Source organism: Mirounga leonina, unplaced genomic scaffold (genome assembly GCF_011800145.1).
Source record: "Mirounga leonina isolate KUSES-001 unplaced genomic scaffold, KU_Mleo_1.0 Mir_173, whole genome shotgun sequence".
Classification (NCBI taxonomy): Eukaryota; Metazoa; Chordata; class Mammalia; order Carnivora; family Phocidae; genus Mirounga; species Mirounga leonina.
In genome coordinates, this window is record NW_023270447.1 from 63,670,031 (window position 1) to 63,688,350 (window position 18,320).

General features: G+C 42.2%; 1 protein-coding gene across 6 annotated transcripts in view; it reads left to right on the plus strand.

The window, feature by feature from the left end:
- Positions 1–18,107, plus strand: part of TRIT1 (tRNA isopentenyltransferase 1) — a 42,859-nt gene extending 24,752 nt beyond the window's left edge. For 4 of the 6 annotated variants that reach the window (XM_035018941.1, XM_035018944.1, XM_035018943.1 and 1 more), the window contains exons 4-13: positions 4,447–4,545; positions 5,254–5,399; positions 7,809–7,951; positions 10,261–10,372; positions 10,748–10,860; positions 11,105–11,182; positions 13,910–14,019; positions 14,352–14,469; positions 17,173–17,370; positions 17,727–18,104. In XM_035018941.1, coding sequence (XP_034874832.1) covers positions 4,447–4,545; positions 5,254–5,399; positions 7,809–7,951; positions 10,261–10,372; positions 10,748–10,860; positions 11,105–11,182; positions 13,910–14,019; positions 14,352–14,469; positions 17,173–17,342 — 1,089 coding nt within the window. In that variant the 3' untranslated portion in view covers positions 17,343–17,370; positions 17,727–18,104. Of the gene's footprint in view, positions 1–4,446; positions 4,546–5,253; positions 5,400–7,808; positions 7,952–10,260; positions 10,373–10,747; positions 10,861–11,104; positions 11,183–13,909; positions 14,020–14,351; positions 14,470–17,172; positions 17,371–17,726 lie in introns of all 6 variants that reach the window. The other 2 variants (XM_035018939.1, XR_004681704.1) reach the window with 2 other exon arrangements.
- Positions 18,108–18,320: the final 213 nt, after the last annotated feature.

Consider the following 18,320-nt stretch of genomic DNA (forward strand, 5'->3'; position numbering starts at 1 on the left):
GGCTTAAACTCACAACCCTGAAATCAAGACATGAGCTGAGATCAAGTCAGACGCTTAACTGACTGAGCCACCCAGGTGCCCCTTGTTTGTTTGTTTGTTTATTTGTTTATTTTAAAGATTTTATTTATTTATTTGAGACAGAGAGAATGAGAGACAGAGAGCATGAGAGGGAGGAGGGTCAGAGGGAGAAGCAGACTCCCTGCTGAGCAGGGAGCCCGATGCGGGACTCGATCCCAGGACTCCAGGATCATGACCCAAGCCGAAGGCAGTCGCTTAACCAACTGAGCCACCCAGGCGCCCCCCCTTGTTTATTTTTTAAAATTATAATTCTAGTATAGTTAACATATAGTGTTATATTAGTTTCAACACCAGTACATTTTGAAAAAAGAATAATATAAGGGGGACTGTCCTTATATTTTAATTGTCCAGACTTCCAGATGGGGTGCCTGGCTGGCTCAGTGGGTAGAGCATGCAACTCTTGATCTCCGGGTTGTGAGTTCAAGCCTCATGTTGGGTATAGAGATTGCTTTAAAAAATTTGGACTGCCAGATATTAAAACATAAGGAAAATTCATAATAATTATAATAGTATGGAACTTATACTAGACAAACTTATGACACAGAATGGAAAACTCAGATACAAATTAAAATGGCTGTATATATTTACCTTATGATCAAGGTGGCATTTAAAACGACAGAGAAATAATGCAGTAGTTAATATTCTTGGGACAGCTAATTTTTTTGGAAAAAAATAAAATCATGACCTCATTATGTATGACATAAATTGCAGATGGATTTCAGAGTTAAATACATGTATTTTTAAAACTTTAAAACAAATGGGATAATATATGATTGAGTAGTTATGTGATTTTAGAGTAGGGAAGGACTTTGTAGATACATAGTTTCTAAAAAAGTTATCTTAATGGATTTTTTAAACTCAAATTTTTCCTTTATTTTACTGTGTTAAATACACACAAAATTTACCACTTAACCATTTTTTAAGTGTACAGTTCAGTTGTATCAAATACATTCACATTGTGGTGCAACCATCACCACCACCCATCCCCTTAACCTTCTGATTTGTTTTTGTTTTTAAAGATTTATTTATTGAGAGAGAGAGAGAGCACGAGTGGGAGGGGCAGAGGGAGAGGTAGAGAGAATCCCAAACAGACTCCATGTACTCTATGGGGCTTGATCCCAGGACCCTGAGATCATGACCTAAGCCGAAACCAAGAGTCGGATGCTCAACTGACTGTACACCTAGGCACCCCCCCCTTTTTTTTTAAGGAAAGTAGCTAGCTTTGAGTATGTACGAATTAAGAATTTGTGTCAGCAAGAATGTATATCAACCAGAACTAGGTATCCACCCTAGAGTAAGCTTGCCATGCATATGAGATAGGTGGTAGATCTCATTCATAGCAGCATTGCTCTTAATGGCAAAAACATAAACACCTGAATTCTTACTTACAGAAGAATGTATAAAATTTGCTTTGTTCATATAAGTACTTTTCAGCAGTGAAATGAATAAATTATAGCTACATGCAGCAATGTGGAAGAATCTCAGAAACAATGTAAAATGTGAGAAATTATAGACATTCATACCATATACATTCATACCATTTATTATAAAAGTTAAAAAGCAAGCAAAACTAATCAATATATTTTTTAGGGGGTTACATATACCTAAGGAATTAGGTAAAGGAAAGCAAGGCAATGATAACAAGAAAAACCAAACAATTCAGGATAGCAAATCTCAGGTTTCCCCACAGAGAGGGGAAGTAGGGGGTTGGGATAGGAATGAATACACAGGAAGCTTCAAAAGAATTGATAACACTCCTTTTCTTACACTGGCTTCATGAGTATATGTTTATTATAAGGCTTCATAATTTACGTATGTTCTTTTGTATGTATTGAATATTTTATAATTTAAAAAAATTAGCCCACTATAAACAAAATTAAAAAACACACTGCAAGCCAGAGGAAAAAAATATTTGTAACATAGAAAAGGCAAATGGTTAATATCCTTAATATATAAAGAACTCATATGAATCAATATGAAAAATACTTAAAGGGCCTGAGTAGTAATTCACAAAGGAAGAAATCTAAATGATGGTAAACATGAAGAAGGGTTTACCCTTGCTGTTAAGGCCATGCAAATCAAAATAATGAAATCATATTTTTTTGCCTATCAAATAGGCAGAGATTAAAATGCAGATAATTCTTACCCTACCTGCTTTACGAGACAGTTGTATCAGGTGAGATAATGTATATGAAAGCCCTTGGCAAATTAGAACATACCACCAAATGTATGTTGTTGCTTTAAGACAGTTTGGTTGTTCAGAAAAAGCTGATAGAAAATAGAGTTTTCAGAGGGCAGTAGGGATGACTTAATCACATCATTTACAGGATTAGAGATTTCTGAGTTTAGGTATGAACCCAAAATCAGAACTGAAAGTACCTTAAGAAGTATCCAGTTAACCTTCTTGATTTGACAGGCTAAGTAAGGTATTAGATAACAGAGGCCCAGAGAGAAGGGTTTTGTCCAGGATCACAGTTGTTTCATGGCTTGGGCAAACAAGTTAAACCTTTTCCCACCAAATATCTCCTATCCCATCTCCTTCCCTGTTTTCCACTCTCTCTCTTTTTGGCATCTCACCATTTTCCCCTTCCCTTTTTACTTCCCTTGCTTCCTTTCCCTTTGTCAATCATAGTATATATTTGAATTTTTATTACATTTACTGTAATTGTATGCTCCCTATACTTAATAGGGGGAATATAGTATTTCTCTTTTTTAAAAAACCAGTAGAGGGGGGTTGCCTGGGTGGCTCAGTTGATTAAAAGTGTGCCTTTGGCTTACGTCATGGTCCCAGAATCCCGGGATGGAGCCCCGCATCGGGCTTTCTGCTCAGCGAGGAGTCTGCTTCTCCCTCTGCCCCTCACCCTGCTCTCCCTCGCTCTCCCTCTCTCGATCTCTCTCTCAAATAAATAAATAAAATCTTGGGTGCCTGGGTGGCTCAGTTGGTTAAGCGACTGCCTTCGGCTCAGGTCATGATCCTGGAGTCCCTGGATCGAGTCCCGCATCAGGCTCCCTGCTCAGCAGGGAACCTGCTTCTCCCTCTGACCCTCCCCCCTCTCATGTGCTCTCTCTCTCATTCTCTCTGTCTCAAACAAATAAATAAATCAATCTTTTTTTTTTTAAAGATTTATTTATTTATTTATTTATTTGAGAGAGAGAGAGAGAGAATGAGAGAGAGAGAACTCATGAGAGGGGATAGGGTCAGAGGACGAAGCAGACTCCCTGCCAAGCAGGGAGCCTGATGCGGGACTCGATCCAGGGACTCCAGGATCATGACCTGAGCCGAAGGCAGTCGCTTAACCAACTGAGCCACCCAGGCGCCCAATAAATAAAACTTAAAAAAAAAAAACAAATAGAGAAACAGTGTTTCTTCTTTAAGATCCTTGATTGGTAATAGCTTTCTTACCACCCCACCCCAACCTCTTGGGTTCGTGTGCTTCTGGTAGAAAAGAGGTCATCTATCTCTGTGCCCACAGACAGGCTAGCAAGGGGAAGAAGTGTGTAAATGAGTCTTTGTCTAGGTTGAAAGTCTCTTTTTATCAATTATCTTCAGAAGCAAAGCCCTTCATAAAGCAGATAATTATCTGTTCAACAGGGATTCTAAAGAGAAGAATTCAAAGTAGCAGGGATATAAAAACAATAGTGGCTCAAGTAAATTCAGTACTTATTCAATTGAAAGCAAATATTTCAGGCATCATGGTAGGGGATTTATATGCCTTGTCACATTTAATGCTCCTTAGAATTCAGGAGAATTTTACAGGTGAGAAAACTGAAGCTCAGGCTGAGTAACTTATCAGAGAGTTGGAGCTGGTAATTGAGATCTATTTGTCTTTGGAACCTGTGCTTCTCAGTTTATCTGGCAAAGTCTCAAATGGGGCTGAAATGTGCAGTACTACCACATAATGGTGGGGACTGACTGAGTCTAAGAACCATGGCATAGAGAAACCAGCTTGTATTTTATCTTAGAAGGCAGTCACACAATGGACATCACCTTGGTGGCTTCCTGAGCAGCTGGCAGCTGACACTTGGTTCTCTGAGAGCCCTTGGGCTTGTGCTGGTTAAACTGATTTGGAATACCAAGCAAGCTTTGAATTTTAGCAGCAAGGCCTAGAAATTTCTAGAACTGGAAGGAATTACCATCATGCATCTGTATCTGGTTTATGCAAGTCCCTCCAGAACTAATAGGAAATGCTTCTGAGAACTCATGGGAAACAGTGAAGACTGGTTATCAGTTCATCTTGGTTTCCACCCTTTCTCCTCTGTTCTCCAGTTGAGTAAATGAGTGTGGTTTCTTGCTAATACCTCCTTCCCAAGTGAGTCAGGATGCTCTTCTTGATATTAAATATTGTGATGTCTTTCTTAACATTCCACATTGAAGATATATTTGCCCGAGACAAAATTCCTATTGTCGTGGGAGGAACCAATTATTACATTGAGTCTCTGCTCTGGAAAGTTCTTGTCAATACTAAGGTATGTTTAGTTCACTTATAAGTCACTGAGGAAATGGGTTCCTCTTTCTTGCCAGCTAATTTTAGTGGGAGGAAGGTTGACTCTTGTCTGTTTCTTAAACTCAGCAACTGTAATTTTCTTATTTAATATTCTGAAGCAAATGCCACCTCCATATGTGAAGTGTGCTCCTCCAGGGTGGCCTGAGGGCAGGGGCCGTGTGTGGGAAAAATGCTCCTCTGTGAATTAATTAGCAACTCCATGTGAGTTAACAGTTCATCAGCCTGACTCAGCATTTCTTGGCTATTACAATCTGTACATTAGTGAGATGTCCAACACTAACCTTTCTTATGGAGACGCTATTACATAGGGGGAGACTTTGCAAACTGTAATGTGTGGGCAGTCCTGGTCCACACTGGTCACTTGCTGAGAAGACTGGACTTCTGGAGATGTTAATACAGATGTGTTAGCCCTGGTTCCTGTTTGTACTTCTGACAAGGAAGCAGGTACCTGAGTCCTTCCCTGAGCAGTAAGTCCTCCTTTGTGTGCTGTGGCCTCCCAGCACTGCCACAGTGTATTGGAATTTTCTGAGGTCTCTCTCTCACTATATGGCAAGACCTTCTGATTTCTCTCTGTTCTGTATTTCTAACTCCTAGCAAAGTGCCTGGCATATACACTGTTGCAATACTTGTTGAACTATTGAATTAAATTTACTTCTAAACCTTTTAATAGCCCCAGGAGGTGGGCACTGAGAAGGTGATTGACCGGAAAGTAGAGCTTGAAAAGGAGGATGGCCATGTACTCCACAAACGCCTAAGCCAAGTGGACCCAGAAATGGCTGCCAAGTTGCACCCCCATGACAAGCGCAAAGTGGCCAGGTAAGAAAGCCTGGGCCCACTGAGCCTGAGTCCCTCTGGAGTTGGGCAGTCAGTTCTTCAGTGTGCCTAGGTAATGAGAGGGGTTTCCTAATAGCAGTTGGTGCAGATTGGTGTATTCCCAGCACGCAGGTTGCAAGGCCCTGAGGTACTGCCTCAGTCCACCTCCCTCAATAAATAATTGCACCCAACTTTGTTGTTATTTTAAAATGTATAATACAATAGAGTTTTCCCTAGGGCCTAGGTAATTGCGCTTCATTTCCTATTTGATCTTTGCGTGTACAACAGTTTTCATATAAATTTTTTCTGGCATGCAATTGGCTTACATTGTGATTTGAGTTTCATAATTGACGGCGCAATGCTGAGTTCTGCCCCAGCAGCTTTCCCGGGGGAGGCAGATTTTATAAACTGTCTCATAGACCAACTCACCTTCACATATGGAGGCTTTCTTGAAGGGAAGACAGAGGTGGTGAATGAACTCATAAGGTCATGTTTTCTTAGGTTGTTTTGAAATTGCAGCCTCGTGTGTTAAGTTTATTCTTCTGCAGTGTTGGGAGTGATACCATATCTAGCAGAGTAGAGGATCTAATAAAGGACGGTTGATTACACAGATTAAATATTATAGCACCATCTGGTATTGACAGGGATTATAAAGTATTCCACGCAAATGAATGTTCTAGATCAGTGTTTCTTAATCATTTTTCATTATCTCCCACCAACCCACACACACCCAGAGACTTTTTAGAAACTTTTTTCCTAATTGTGCCTCCCTCCCTCCCTGTCCTTCATGAAATTTAGTACTAAAGAATAATATTTCTTTGGGTATGGTTGCCCCTTGGAGTGTCATACACCATTGTAATGTCTAAGTTTTTTTGCCTCCTTGAGAGCAGTATCATCTCAGGTGATAATGCACATTCTAGATAAATGAAATTTATACTTTCAGTATCCAAACATTTTATTTTAAAACATTTTAATAGAGATCTTTCAAAAATTTTTGGAAAATAGGAACATTAATGATGAACATTCATTTTTATGTTGTTTTACGGTGTAATTCTAGATTTGGTCTTTATTATCCTCTCTTTATTGATGAGTTTTTTCTTATCAACCTGTCCTCATTTTGCTACTTCTAAACTAGTAATGAGTCAAGAATTGTGTCTTGGTAAGAGGAGGTGGACTGAGGCAGTACCTCAGGGCCTTGCAACCTGCGTGCTGGGAATACACCAATCTGCACCAACTGCTATTAGCAGCAAGGCCCTCTCATTACCTAGGAATGTGGAAGGAGGTCTGATTCCCTGGATTGGCTGGGTGGAGGCTGCATCACTTAGTAAGCTTCTAAGCAAGAGTTCTAGAGTCTCTTCTTTAGAGAGGACTGGAGGACTTTGTTCATGTTTCTTTTCTTTTCTTTTTTTTTTTTTTTTTAAAGGTTTTTAATTATTCATTTGAGAGAAAGAGAGAGCACAAGCAGGGGACGGGGGTGGGGGGGCTGAGGGAGAAGCAGACTCCCCGCAGAACAGGGAACCTGATGCAGGGCTTGATCCCAGGACCCCGGGATCATGACCTGAGCTGAAGGCAGACGCTTAACTGACTGAGCCACCCAGGCGTCCCTCATCTTTCTTTTAGTTTGAGACTGTATCCCAACCTCCAGATAATTGAGATTATGTATTACCACAATTTTTCCTCACAGGTCCTCTTTGAGTGATCAGTGGTACGGAAAGACAAGGGGTCTCTACTCTTGTGTTAGGATTTCAGGAAGTAGAATTGGGTCAGGGAGGGAAAGATCACTTTCAATCTGATAAGTTGCAGTCACCCAGAGTGGTGGAGTGTAGATTTGAGAGTTACATTACCTAGGGCTGCATAACTAATAGAGGCAGACAGAGCCGAGGGTGGCTGAAGAATAAGTATGTGAGTTCTTTCTGCAGTGATCTTTGTGCTAGTAGAGTACCAAATCAGTCAGAAGTGTTCTTCCTTAATTCTAGACCTATGTAAAAAAAAAGTTGATGAGCTGGATATACAACATACTTTTGTACTGTGGGAAAGGCGTTCCAGCGAGACTGGACTTGCTGGCTTGTAACAGTCTCCCAAATAAGCTCTTTTACTGCTTACCTGAAGGTGAGTGAGTCCCATTCTATTTGTGTGGAAGAAGCCTGCTGTTTCTGAACCTGAGTTTAGAAAAATTAATATATGTTTAGAAGAATAGTATTATTCTTACTTTACCTAAAATTTTCTTTGGGACTGTTTTCTGAGTAGCTATAGGATTGGAGTAACCCCAGACCTTCATGGCTTCAGGAGCTTATACAGTGAAAATGAGAAAGAGGTGTTCTATAATAAATAGCCTCTCTCCTTGTTTCATTTGAGAATATTTTCTAATGGTTTTTATGGGTGTGCCCCCCCCCGCCCCTTTAAATGACTTAGGAGCTTGCAAGTGTTTGAAGAAACGGGAATCTCTCATAGTGAATTTCTTCATCGTCAACATGCAGAGGAAGGTGGTGGTCCCCTTGGAGGCCCTCTGAAGTTCCCTAACCTTTGCATCCTCTGGCTTCATGCTGACCAGACAGGTAAAAGTCCTTTGATGCCTTAGAATACATCTGAGATAGAGCCTGCCCAGAACCATGAGTGGCTCATAATAAGCACTAAATAAGTGTTAGCTTTTAATTTTATAATTACTATTATTCATTAACTTAGTAAGGCACAGTGCCTTTCCCCTAGGTATCTGTCTGGAAGGGGAAGAAGGGTGGCCCTGGCACTAGGGTAAGATACCAAGGATGGGATAAGAGGGAGATGGGTGGGAGGGTAAGAGACTGCCATCCAGGGAAGGTCTCAAGAGAAAGAGAAGGAAGGCTCTGTGGAAGGAGGTCTGATTCCCTGGATTGGCTGGGTGGAGGCTGCATCACTGATTATTCCAGAAGCAGCAGGCCTGAAATGGGTATGATGGTTAGTTAGCTAGCCTGATTATGTTGTGTTTTTTTTGTAAAGTATGATAATGCCCTGTGATAGTGCTAACTTCTTCATCCAGCTAACATTCAGTAAGCATTCAATGAAGTGCCAAGTATGCTGCATAGTTACTTGGATTTCAGAGATGAATGTGAGACTTTGCCTGGTTTTTAGGAGCTCCCGGTCTAGAGCAGCAAACAAATATAGATACTACATTGTGATAAATGCTGTGCTGGAAAGTAGTGCTGTGAGGCCACAGAAAAGGGATACCCATTTTTTTTTTTTAAAGATTTTATTTATTTATTTGACAGAGAGAGACACAGCAAGAGAGGGAACACAAGCAGGGGGAGTGGGAGAGGGAGAAGCAGGCTTCCCGCCCAGCAGGGAGCCCGATGTGGGGCTTGATCTCACGACCCTGGGATCATGACCTGAGCCGAAGGCAGACAATTAACGACTGAGCCACTCAGGCGCCCCGGGATACCCATTTTTAAGGGTAACCTATGAGCTAGGTCTGTATATGAACGATTAAGAACTCGGTCTCTGAGCCAAACCATCTGGATTCATCTTCCTGCTCCACCATCTTCTAGCTATGTGAGTTTCAAGGCAAGTTAGTTAACCTTCCGGGGCGCCTGGGTGGCTCAGTTGGTTGGGCGACTGCCTTCAGCTCAGGTCATGATCCTGGAGTCCCGGGATCGAGTCCCGCATCGGGCTCCCTGCTCGGCGAGGAGTCTGCTTCTCCCTCTGACCCTCTTCCCTACTCATGCTCTCTCTATCATTCTCTCTCTCTCTCAATAAATAAATAAAAATCTTAAAAAAAAAAAAAAAGTTAGTTAACCTTCCAGTGCCCCAATTTTCTCTTCTGTAAATTGGAATTAATGATAATAATAATAATATGTATATGTATTGAGGATTAGATGAATTACAACATACAAAGTGCTCAGAATGTGCATAACATGTGGTGAGTCCTTAATAAATACAAACTTTTTAGGAAGATAGGATAAAAGGTTACTGTTACTGCAGGCTGAGAAGTAGCAATGGCAGATAATGTAGAGCATGGTTGAAATGGTGAAAATTTGTTGTTAAAATAAATCTCAGGTACAAGTTTATAGAGAAAGGTAATTTTTTAAATGAAATTTTTGTGACTAAAAACATATTACAATTCAGCATAAAATAATGGAATCTGATTCATAATAAAGCTGACCACCACCTTTGGTCATAATCAGGTTTGGCCATCACATCTGAATGATTATGACCCCTGACTCTTTGCTCCTTTGTCTGGCTCAATAGTTCAAGATGTACCTAGGATGGCTTTGGATTGAAGTTCCTTGTTCCTATCCAAGGTGTCATCTGAAAGTTCTTTTTTTTTTAAAGATTTTATTCATTTATTTGACAGAGACACAGTGAGAGAGGGAACACAAGCAGGGGGAGTGGGAGTGGGAGAAGCAGGCCTCCCGCCGAGCAGGGAGCCCTATGTGGGGCTCGATCCCAGGACACTGGGACCACGACCCGAGCCGAAGGCAGACGCCTAACGACCGAGCCACCCAGGCGCCCCTGAAAGTACTTAAATGTAAAAGAACACTAAGAATAACAAATATAATGGAAAAAAGTAAAAAGGATAATCCAGGGGTCTCTCAGCTACCTGTAAAGTAAACAGTGAATATACATTCCATAATAAAATATTTGTCCTTCCTAATAGTCGTAATTGTAAGCTTTCTCTTTATATAATAAGACGTGCTTCATTTTGGCTGTTTTTATTGAAGTGCAGTCTTAAGTATGACAAATATAATATGAATTATTCTATAATCTTTGGACTCTGAACCCTTTCTTCCATTTGAACAACTGTTCTTCTTGTGGCAGCCTGTCCATTCATCATGTAAGTGTCTAGTGGGCACCTATGACAGGCTTGCTGGTTGATGGGCTAATGTGATTGAAGTTCTAGATGAGCGCTTGGATAAGAGGGTGGATGACATGCTTGCTGCTGGGCTCTTGGATGAACTAAGAGATTTTCACAGACGCTATAATCAGAAGAAAGTTGCAGAAAATAGGTGAGGATTTGGCCATTTCTTTGACCTACTCTCCCTTCCTTGCTTATGATCAAAAGATCATAAATGTAGTACTGGCTTTGGATCTACTTGTTTATTAGCCTTGTCCTTGTCCTTGGCATTGGCAAGGCTTGTTGGAAGGAGGTCTGGTGTACTTGTTACAGTTGCACTTTTCTAATCTCAGACATTCCCAGGAGTTAATTTTCAAGGGAACTAACCAGGGAGCTGGTGGGTGGTGGAGGAAGTTTAGAGAGGCAGTAACTGCTCTGGATCTCAGTTTCTCATCTGTGAGATGAAATGGCCCAGCTAGATCTTCTCTAAGGCCCCTGCTAGCTCTCAGATGCAATGGCTCATCTGCTGATGCTCTCCTGTTCCCAGCCAGGACTATCAACATGGTATCTTCCAATCCATTGGCTTCAAGGAATTTCACGAGTACCTGGTCACTGAGGGAAAATGCACACCAGAGACTAGTAACCAGCTCCTAAAGAAAGGTGTGAATTCCTCCATCTAACCTATACTTGCACATTCTTGGGTGGCAGAGTACCCCGCTGGTATGGTCTGAGAAAGAGTTGAGGCCAGAAGAACCCCAAATGGCCTTCAACTCAGAATTAAGATTTTTGTCTACCAAGTGTACTCCAGTGTGCTGCTATGGTTGATTTTCTCCTCTGCTGGGCTAGGGGGGCTTGCCTTTTGGCTTGGTCAGAACTTGGTTCTTAGATCTACCTTGTCTTTCAGGTATTGAGTCTCTGAAACAAGTGACTAAAAGATATGCCCGGAAGCAAAACCGATGGGTTAAAAACCGTTTTTTGAGCAGTAAGTCTTATGTTTTTCCTTATCTCCTGGGTCTGTTTCCAGTAGAATATAGATGTCCTTAGCTCCCCCAGAAAAGGAACTTTCGTTTCTGGACCTGTCCTAAGCTTTGGGGACCTGATCTGGGAGAGGGTCTACTGCATAAATGACTATGCAGGGAAGCTTCTTTGTAATGTCTTAGAAAACAAATGGAATCTTTTCAGTCAGGAGTTGAACACGTGGGTGCTGGCTGCAGACAGGTAAGAGCATACTAGCAACATCTTCGCAGAGTCGGTGCTCAGGGTTCACTTTAGCTTCAGATTTTGTGCCTGAAGTGCAGTCAGATTTCTGTAGGGAGGTTTTCCTAATTAAAATGGTTCTTGGGCGTCTGGCTGGCTCAGTTGGAAGAGCATGTGACTCTTGATCTCGGGGGTTGTGAGTTTGGGCCCCATGTTGGGTGTGGAGATTAATAAAAAAAAAGAAAGAAAATGGTTCTTAGGCCAGATGAACAGTGTAAAAAGTCAAACCTACACCAGTTCTCCCAGCATTGCCTTCACATTCAGGTGCATGGTGCTTCCGAGCGCTGTAGCTTTGCCTTCAACTGAACAGCACTTTTAAGAAAAGGGAAGGAAATTCTCCTTCATTTGACCTTGTTCTGTGTCTTTGACACTAGATTTGGTGCTGTACATGTATTACTGAGCCTGCAAGGTAGGTGTTATTCTTTTATTTTTGCAGATAAGGCAATGGAGATTTCAAGAAGTTAAGTATCTTGCCAAAAATCTGACAGCTGAATAAGCAGTATTGAATGCAGGCCTGACCCCCCCTCCGCCCTTGTACTTTATAGTGCTTTTCTTGTTTCCTGTAGCTATCACTTTAGCTAGACAGCATTGATATTGGGCCTCTGGTGAGAAATTGTGTGGTTATGAGCTAAAAGGAGATTAATTTAAAGGAGATTAAGTGAAACACCAACTTTATCTTATAGGCACTTTTTAAATAGTCCTGTTTGCCTTTTGCCGTTAGACTTCTGCTTTCAGTTAAAGATAAGGACAGCTGAGGCCTCCACTCTGCTCTTCAGGGTCTCTGAACAGGAACACCTCGATCCATGTTGTTGACCACTGATTGCTGAAGTTCTCTCTCCCGTGCTCGCTCTCTGCCAGAGCTCTCTGGGGTAGTTCTGGCACCAAGGGGCTCTTTATACTTCCTTCTACTTACCCTGCTTTCTCTGCATGTCCTGTCAGAGTTCTTGGCTTCAGCTAAAATCGAAATTGAATTGCATCGACTGAAATTCACTACTACAGATTTCTAATGCAGCTTCTCTTCTCCCCAGGGCTAACAATTAGTCTGTAACAAAAGATGTTTTTTGTAATGATTCGAAACTTCCTCCTGTTGTAAAGCCACAATAACTCCCCCATCTCTGAGTCAGGAGGGATTGATGGCACACAGTGCATCATCTGCCCATTCCTCATTCATGTGTATGCCGGCTCAGTTCTGGTGCTAGAGTGAAAGGCACAGCTGCCTTGTAAACCAGGACCCGTGTGTGATTGGCCAGGGCTAGTCTGCTGGGACATGGCTCTGGCAAGAAGCCAGAGGGACTTCCCCGCCCCAACTTGGCCTTGGACCCATGCCAGAAATAGCAGCTGGGAGCCGAGAACTTGTTGAAAGGTGCTTAGACAGGGCACAGAAGCCCAACAAAGGGCTCAGAGGGGAAGGGAAAATATAGAGTGGCCTGGAAACAGGTGCAGAGCTTAGCCAAGGCCAGGTGTGCTGTGGATGCTGCCTACACCCTCCCAGTCTCACCTTTCCGTGTGGTGGCAGGTGCAGCCCAATCCATTTTATGAAGAATCTTACTTGTGGTTGGCACAATCAAAAGGCCAGCACCTGCCAGCCGTTGGCATCCTAAGGACTTTGATGTTTTTGTCCATGGGGAGATGCTCTTTGCCTTTAGGCAACTGACTTGACCTAGCTGTGGAAGGCAATTTAGTGTGTCCATAGACAGGGGAAGCTACCGGGAGAGACTAAACAGGGTTGGCTCCAATGGACAGAATGCCTGTGGCTGTACTCTAGGCTATCTCCAGTCACCTCTCCATTCAGAAGTATTTACCAAAGGGTGTTTCTTGAATACGCCTCTAGATCTGTTTCCTAAAAAAAGGGGCTCAACTAGTTCAATTTCAAGGCTTCTTTCTAGTTCTCAGATTTAGTGGCTCATTGATTGATATTCTTCTGTTCCCAGTCCCTGAATATCCGTATGGTATCAACAAGTTTCATGAATGCCATACTGCTGAAGGGATATATACAAACCTGAGACTAGTGTCTGCTCCTAAAGAAAGCTGTGAACTCTTTTGCCACAAGAGCAACATCACTGTAAGATGATAGGCAACTTAGAATAGGCATTTACTTCAAGCTGTTAATTTATTTACTCCTATGATATGCTATCTTCATATTGTAGCCCATGTGGTAGTCACTAGAGCTGTTACTCTGTTCTTTTTTTCTGACTGATCTGGAAGATCTTGTCTCTAGAAGTCTCTGGATTATACAGCTAGACTTGTTGGCTACAGATCAGTGAACCTTCTAGGTCATTCTTGGATTGTATGTAGTTGTTTGGTTCATATTTCTAGTTAGAATGAATGGCATGATCAGAATGTTTATTCCTTTGGCCCCCATATATTTCCTTTGAGGATTTTGGAGTCCTGGGAGCAGAATTGATTGGGTCTTGGAGGATGACTTCTCACAACTTCTCTTTGTCATCATTAGGACCTGGTCCCACTGTCCCCCCAGTATATGGCTTAGAAGTATCTGATGTCTCGAAGTGGGAAGAGTCTGTTCTTGAACCTGCTCTTGAAATCGTGCAGAGTTTCATCCAGGTGATTATTAATCATAGTACTGCGTATTGTCTGGCTTTCAGAGAGCTTTCTTTAGCCGGCATCGTTGTTGGTAGGGAACCAAGCTTTCTTTTCCATGGAATAGAGCAGAAGAGCTGGCTGCTTTTAGATCCCTGGAGGCTGTGTTTCTACTTTCACATTTAGAAAGGTTGTTGCTAAAATCTGTCCGTAGTCCACCTGTTCTCTGGGATGAGAAAAAGGAATCTTGGGAAAATCCCAGTCTCCTTATTAATATCAGAGAATGAGATCCAAATCTCTTTGAGTCGATTGCTTCTCTCCCATCCCCCCCCCCCCCCCCCGCCCCGTTCTTTCAGGGCCACAAGCCTGCAGCTGCTCCAGTAAAGATGCCATACAATGAAATGGAGAACAAGAGAAGTTACCACATGTGTGACCTCTGTGATCGAATCATCATTGGGGACCGTGAATGGACAGGTAGAATCTGGGGAAGGGCATGGAGAAATCTGTAAGGGTGGCTCACAGTGACTTCGTGAAATTTAAGGTCTTCAGTAGGTTGAATGCTGGAGTCTGCTTTTATTTTTTTTTTTTTTTAAACATTTTATTTATTTTTTGACAGAGACAGTGAGAGGGGGAACACAAGCAGGGGGAGTGGGAGAGGGAGAAGCAGGCTTCCCGCTGAGCAGGGAGCCTGATGTGGGGCTCGATCCCAGGACCCTGGGATCATGACCTGAGCCGAGGGCAGACGCGTAACGACTGAGCCACCCAGGCACCCCTAAAGTAGATATTTTATACTGAGAGGTCTGCAGTTAACTTTCCGGAGCTCCTTTGATTTTCCTGATCCTACCCTCTAGCAGTTTCTTGGCCTTTCATGTTTAGAATGCAGTGCAGGTGAGGTGGGATTGTAAGGGATACCAGCCAACTCACCCAAGACACCAAAGAAGCAGAAACAGCTGGGAGGGTGGGAGGAAGTGCAGTTACTCCTCCCGAGTACATTCTTTGAAAGTGGGGTCTCTTTCATAATTTTTAAGGTAATATGTTGAAATGGTGGTGATTGCTAAAGCTGTGATGAAAAGTGTTAAAAGAAGTTGTGAAAGCAGGGGCACTGGGTGGCTCAGTAGGTTAAGCGTCCGACTCTTGGTTTCAGCTCAGGTCATGATCTCAGTGTTGTGGGAAGGAGCCCCCCATTGAATCCTGCGCTAAGCACCCTCCCCGCTCCCTCCCCCATGCATGCGCACACACTCTCTCTTTCAAATAAATAAATCTTAAAAAAAAGAAAAGAAGCTTGAAAGCAAGACTATCAGACTTGTATAAAAAAGGTGGCCAAAGGGTGATGTCTTTTTTAAAGGCACTCCTGAGCAACCAGCATGGGCCCTGACCTAATTCTCTCTTTCGCTTTAGAGCCTGGATTTGCCTCTACTACAGTCATACTGAACTCCCCTGTCAGATTCTTGTAGTCCTCTAGTCAAAGCCCAAAAAGGGCCAGGGCCTCCCAAGTCTTGAGTTTACATTGGATTTGGAAACTTGTTTAAGGCTCACTCCTTTTGCGCACAGTAAGGCTTGTAGGGACCCAGTGGCTGGAATCCTGTTCAGAGTACTGCCTTGCATGGGATTTTCCTAGAAATAGCATTTTCTCCCCATACAAACCAATAGAATGATTAGTTCTGTTAACTGGTAACGCTGGCAAAATGAACTCCATTGTCAGAGACTGGGGATGGCTGTGATTTGCCCAAGCAGCAGAAGAAGCCTCGATTGTCATTGGTTTATAATGATGAAAGGGGAAGAAAAAGAGAGTGTCTGATTGTTTTTTTCTAAAAGAAACTTAGTGGTTCGATTTGTCGAATGTCCTTCAGGGATAGCCTTAAAGAAACAACATTTGTGAGCCTTTGTGAGCTTAGCTTGTGTGAACCCTTCTGTAGTGCCATCTGTCAAGTCCTTGCTCCCATCTCCTGCTGCCATGGAGAGCCAGGCCAGAAGCCCTTTTTTGCCTTAGGCTCTAGCTGGAAAATAAAGCTGACTTTTTTCCCCCAAGTAAACTTTTCTTTGACTTCTAACCTCTTCCTTACTTGTTTTTTGCTTTGAAACCCTTAAAATGATGTTTTTAATAGATATCAAAGATCATTTAATCTAGTCGTCTATCTCATTAGAGGCTTCCAAAGAAAATTTCCTTGAAAAAGAATAAGTAAAAAGAAGCTAGTATGAGTTAGAGGGTGGGAACAGTCTTTGGGGTGAGAGGTCAGAAGTTGGTATCAGGCAGGGGCGCCTGGGTGGCTCAGTCATTTGTGTCTGCCTTCAGCTCAGGTCATGATCCCAGGGTCCTGGGATTGAGCCCTGGATTGGGCTTCCTGCTCGGCGGGAAGCCTGCTTCTCCTCTCCCACTCCCCCTGCTTGTGTTCCCTCTCTCGCTGTGTCTCTCTGTCAAATAAATAAATAAAATCTTTAAAAAAAAAAAATTAGTATCAGGCAACAGTGGCCTTTCAGCTTTATGGCTTCTGTGGACCCTCAAAAAGGATCGACAGAGAAGAATGCTTCCTGTTATCTCCCTGGAGCATTGTGTGCTTGGAGAATGTGAACCTTGTGGGTTAGTCATTCAGATGGCTTGTCTAACCCAGGCAGAGGGATGTCAGATCAGCAGGGGCAACCTGTGTGAGCTGGGAAGAAGTGCAAGGACAGCTCTAGGTCTCATGTGGGACAGAGCATCTGTCCTGCAATACAGACAAGGATTTGGATTTATAACTTTTTAGCTGAGTGAGTTGAAAGGTAATCTATCTGTAACAAGAAGCCCTGTACTGGAAAATTGAGTCTAGAGCCTTGATTCTGGAAAATTTGGTCTCTTTTTGAACTATAGGTGAGCTGAAGAATTTACCTGCTGTGTGTCCTTGGACAAAATCGAAGTCCTCGGTGAACTTCAGTTTCCTCCTCTATAAAATGAGCTAAATAATACTGTCCTGCAAGATGGCTCTGAGGATTAGTATATAAAGCACCCAGCAGGGTACACTTAATGCATGGTAGCTTGCTGGCCATATAACTTTGCCTTCCCTTAAAAATGCTAAGCAGCTATACCAGTACATGTTGATCCTGTTATTGTTAAAGAAAAGGATTGTGTAGTTAATTTTGTATGCTTCTAGGATTGATTTCTAGAAAGTTCTAATGAGTTGTTTTTGTTTTGTTTTGTCTTAGCACATATAAAATCCAAATCCCACTTGCACCAACTGAAGAAGAGAAGAAGATTGGACTTGGATGTTGTAGCTACTGTAGAAAATCAGAGTATTTCTCCAGACCGTGACAAAGAGCTTAAAGAGAAAGGATCCCCAGGGCAGAATGAGAAAGAGCTGAAATCTGGTGTTTAAAGAGACATGTCCAGTAGCCTTTGCACAGGTAGGGACCCAGTTCAGGAGGGAGGGTTATGTGTGTATCCCCCTCTGGACTGAGGAATGCTATGCAGAAAGCCCCCACCATTTTCTTTCTTTGGTGGTATAGTTTTAAAGTCTCGTGTTCTCTGTCATGGGAACAGCAGGCCTTGTTAGCTCCTTGTTTGGTTCATGTGCCTGGTAATGATGATTTGGGGAAGGGATTTTTTTTCTTTCAACCTTAAAGGTTCTATATTTGAAAGAGGCACAGATTGCACTTTTTAATACTTGAGGACCTTTTTGGTAATGAATACCTGAATTTCCTATATCCCTTAAAAAAAAGTTTTATGTCCCTGACTCTGGCTAAAAATATCTCATTTTCAGATACTTTTATAAAAGATGACTGAAGTATTGTGAGCCACAAATCAGGAGTTCTGGATTTGGGTGAATGACAGGAAAGGCCCAGCCCCAGTGAGATGATTAAGTGACCTCAACCAATTCTTGGAATTCCACTGAGAAGGAGAGAAGGAGGTGGTCATGATGTGGCACTTGAAAACGAGACTTTAACATTTGTTGAGGTCCTCCTGTGTAATAATTACTATCACTGCTATCTTTCTACTGAGTTAGGAGTCTATATTTTTATTAAAAGTTAAATAAAGAAAAAGTTTCCAAGAGTCTCTTTAGTCCTTAAAAAATGTATATTCCGTGTCTAGTTTATACACAGTAGGCTCTGTTATCAACATACATAATAGCTTTGGGGCATCTGGGTGGCTCAGTCGGTTAAGCATCCTACTCTTGATCTCAGCTCAGGTCTTGATCTCAGGGTCGTGAGTTCAGGTCCTGCGCTGGGCTCCACACTGGGCTTGGAGCCTACTTAAAAAAAACAAACAAACCATGAAACAAAACAAAAACATGTTAGCCTTTTCTCAAACTTGACATTCTTCATATGATACTGTCTAGTCATTATTTAGCAAATGT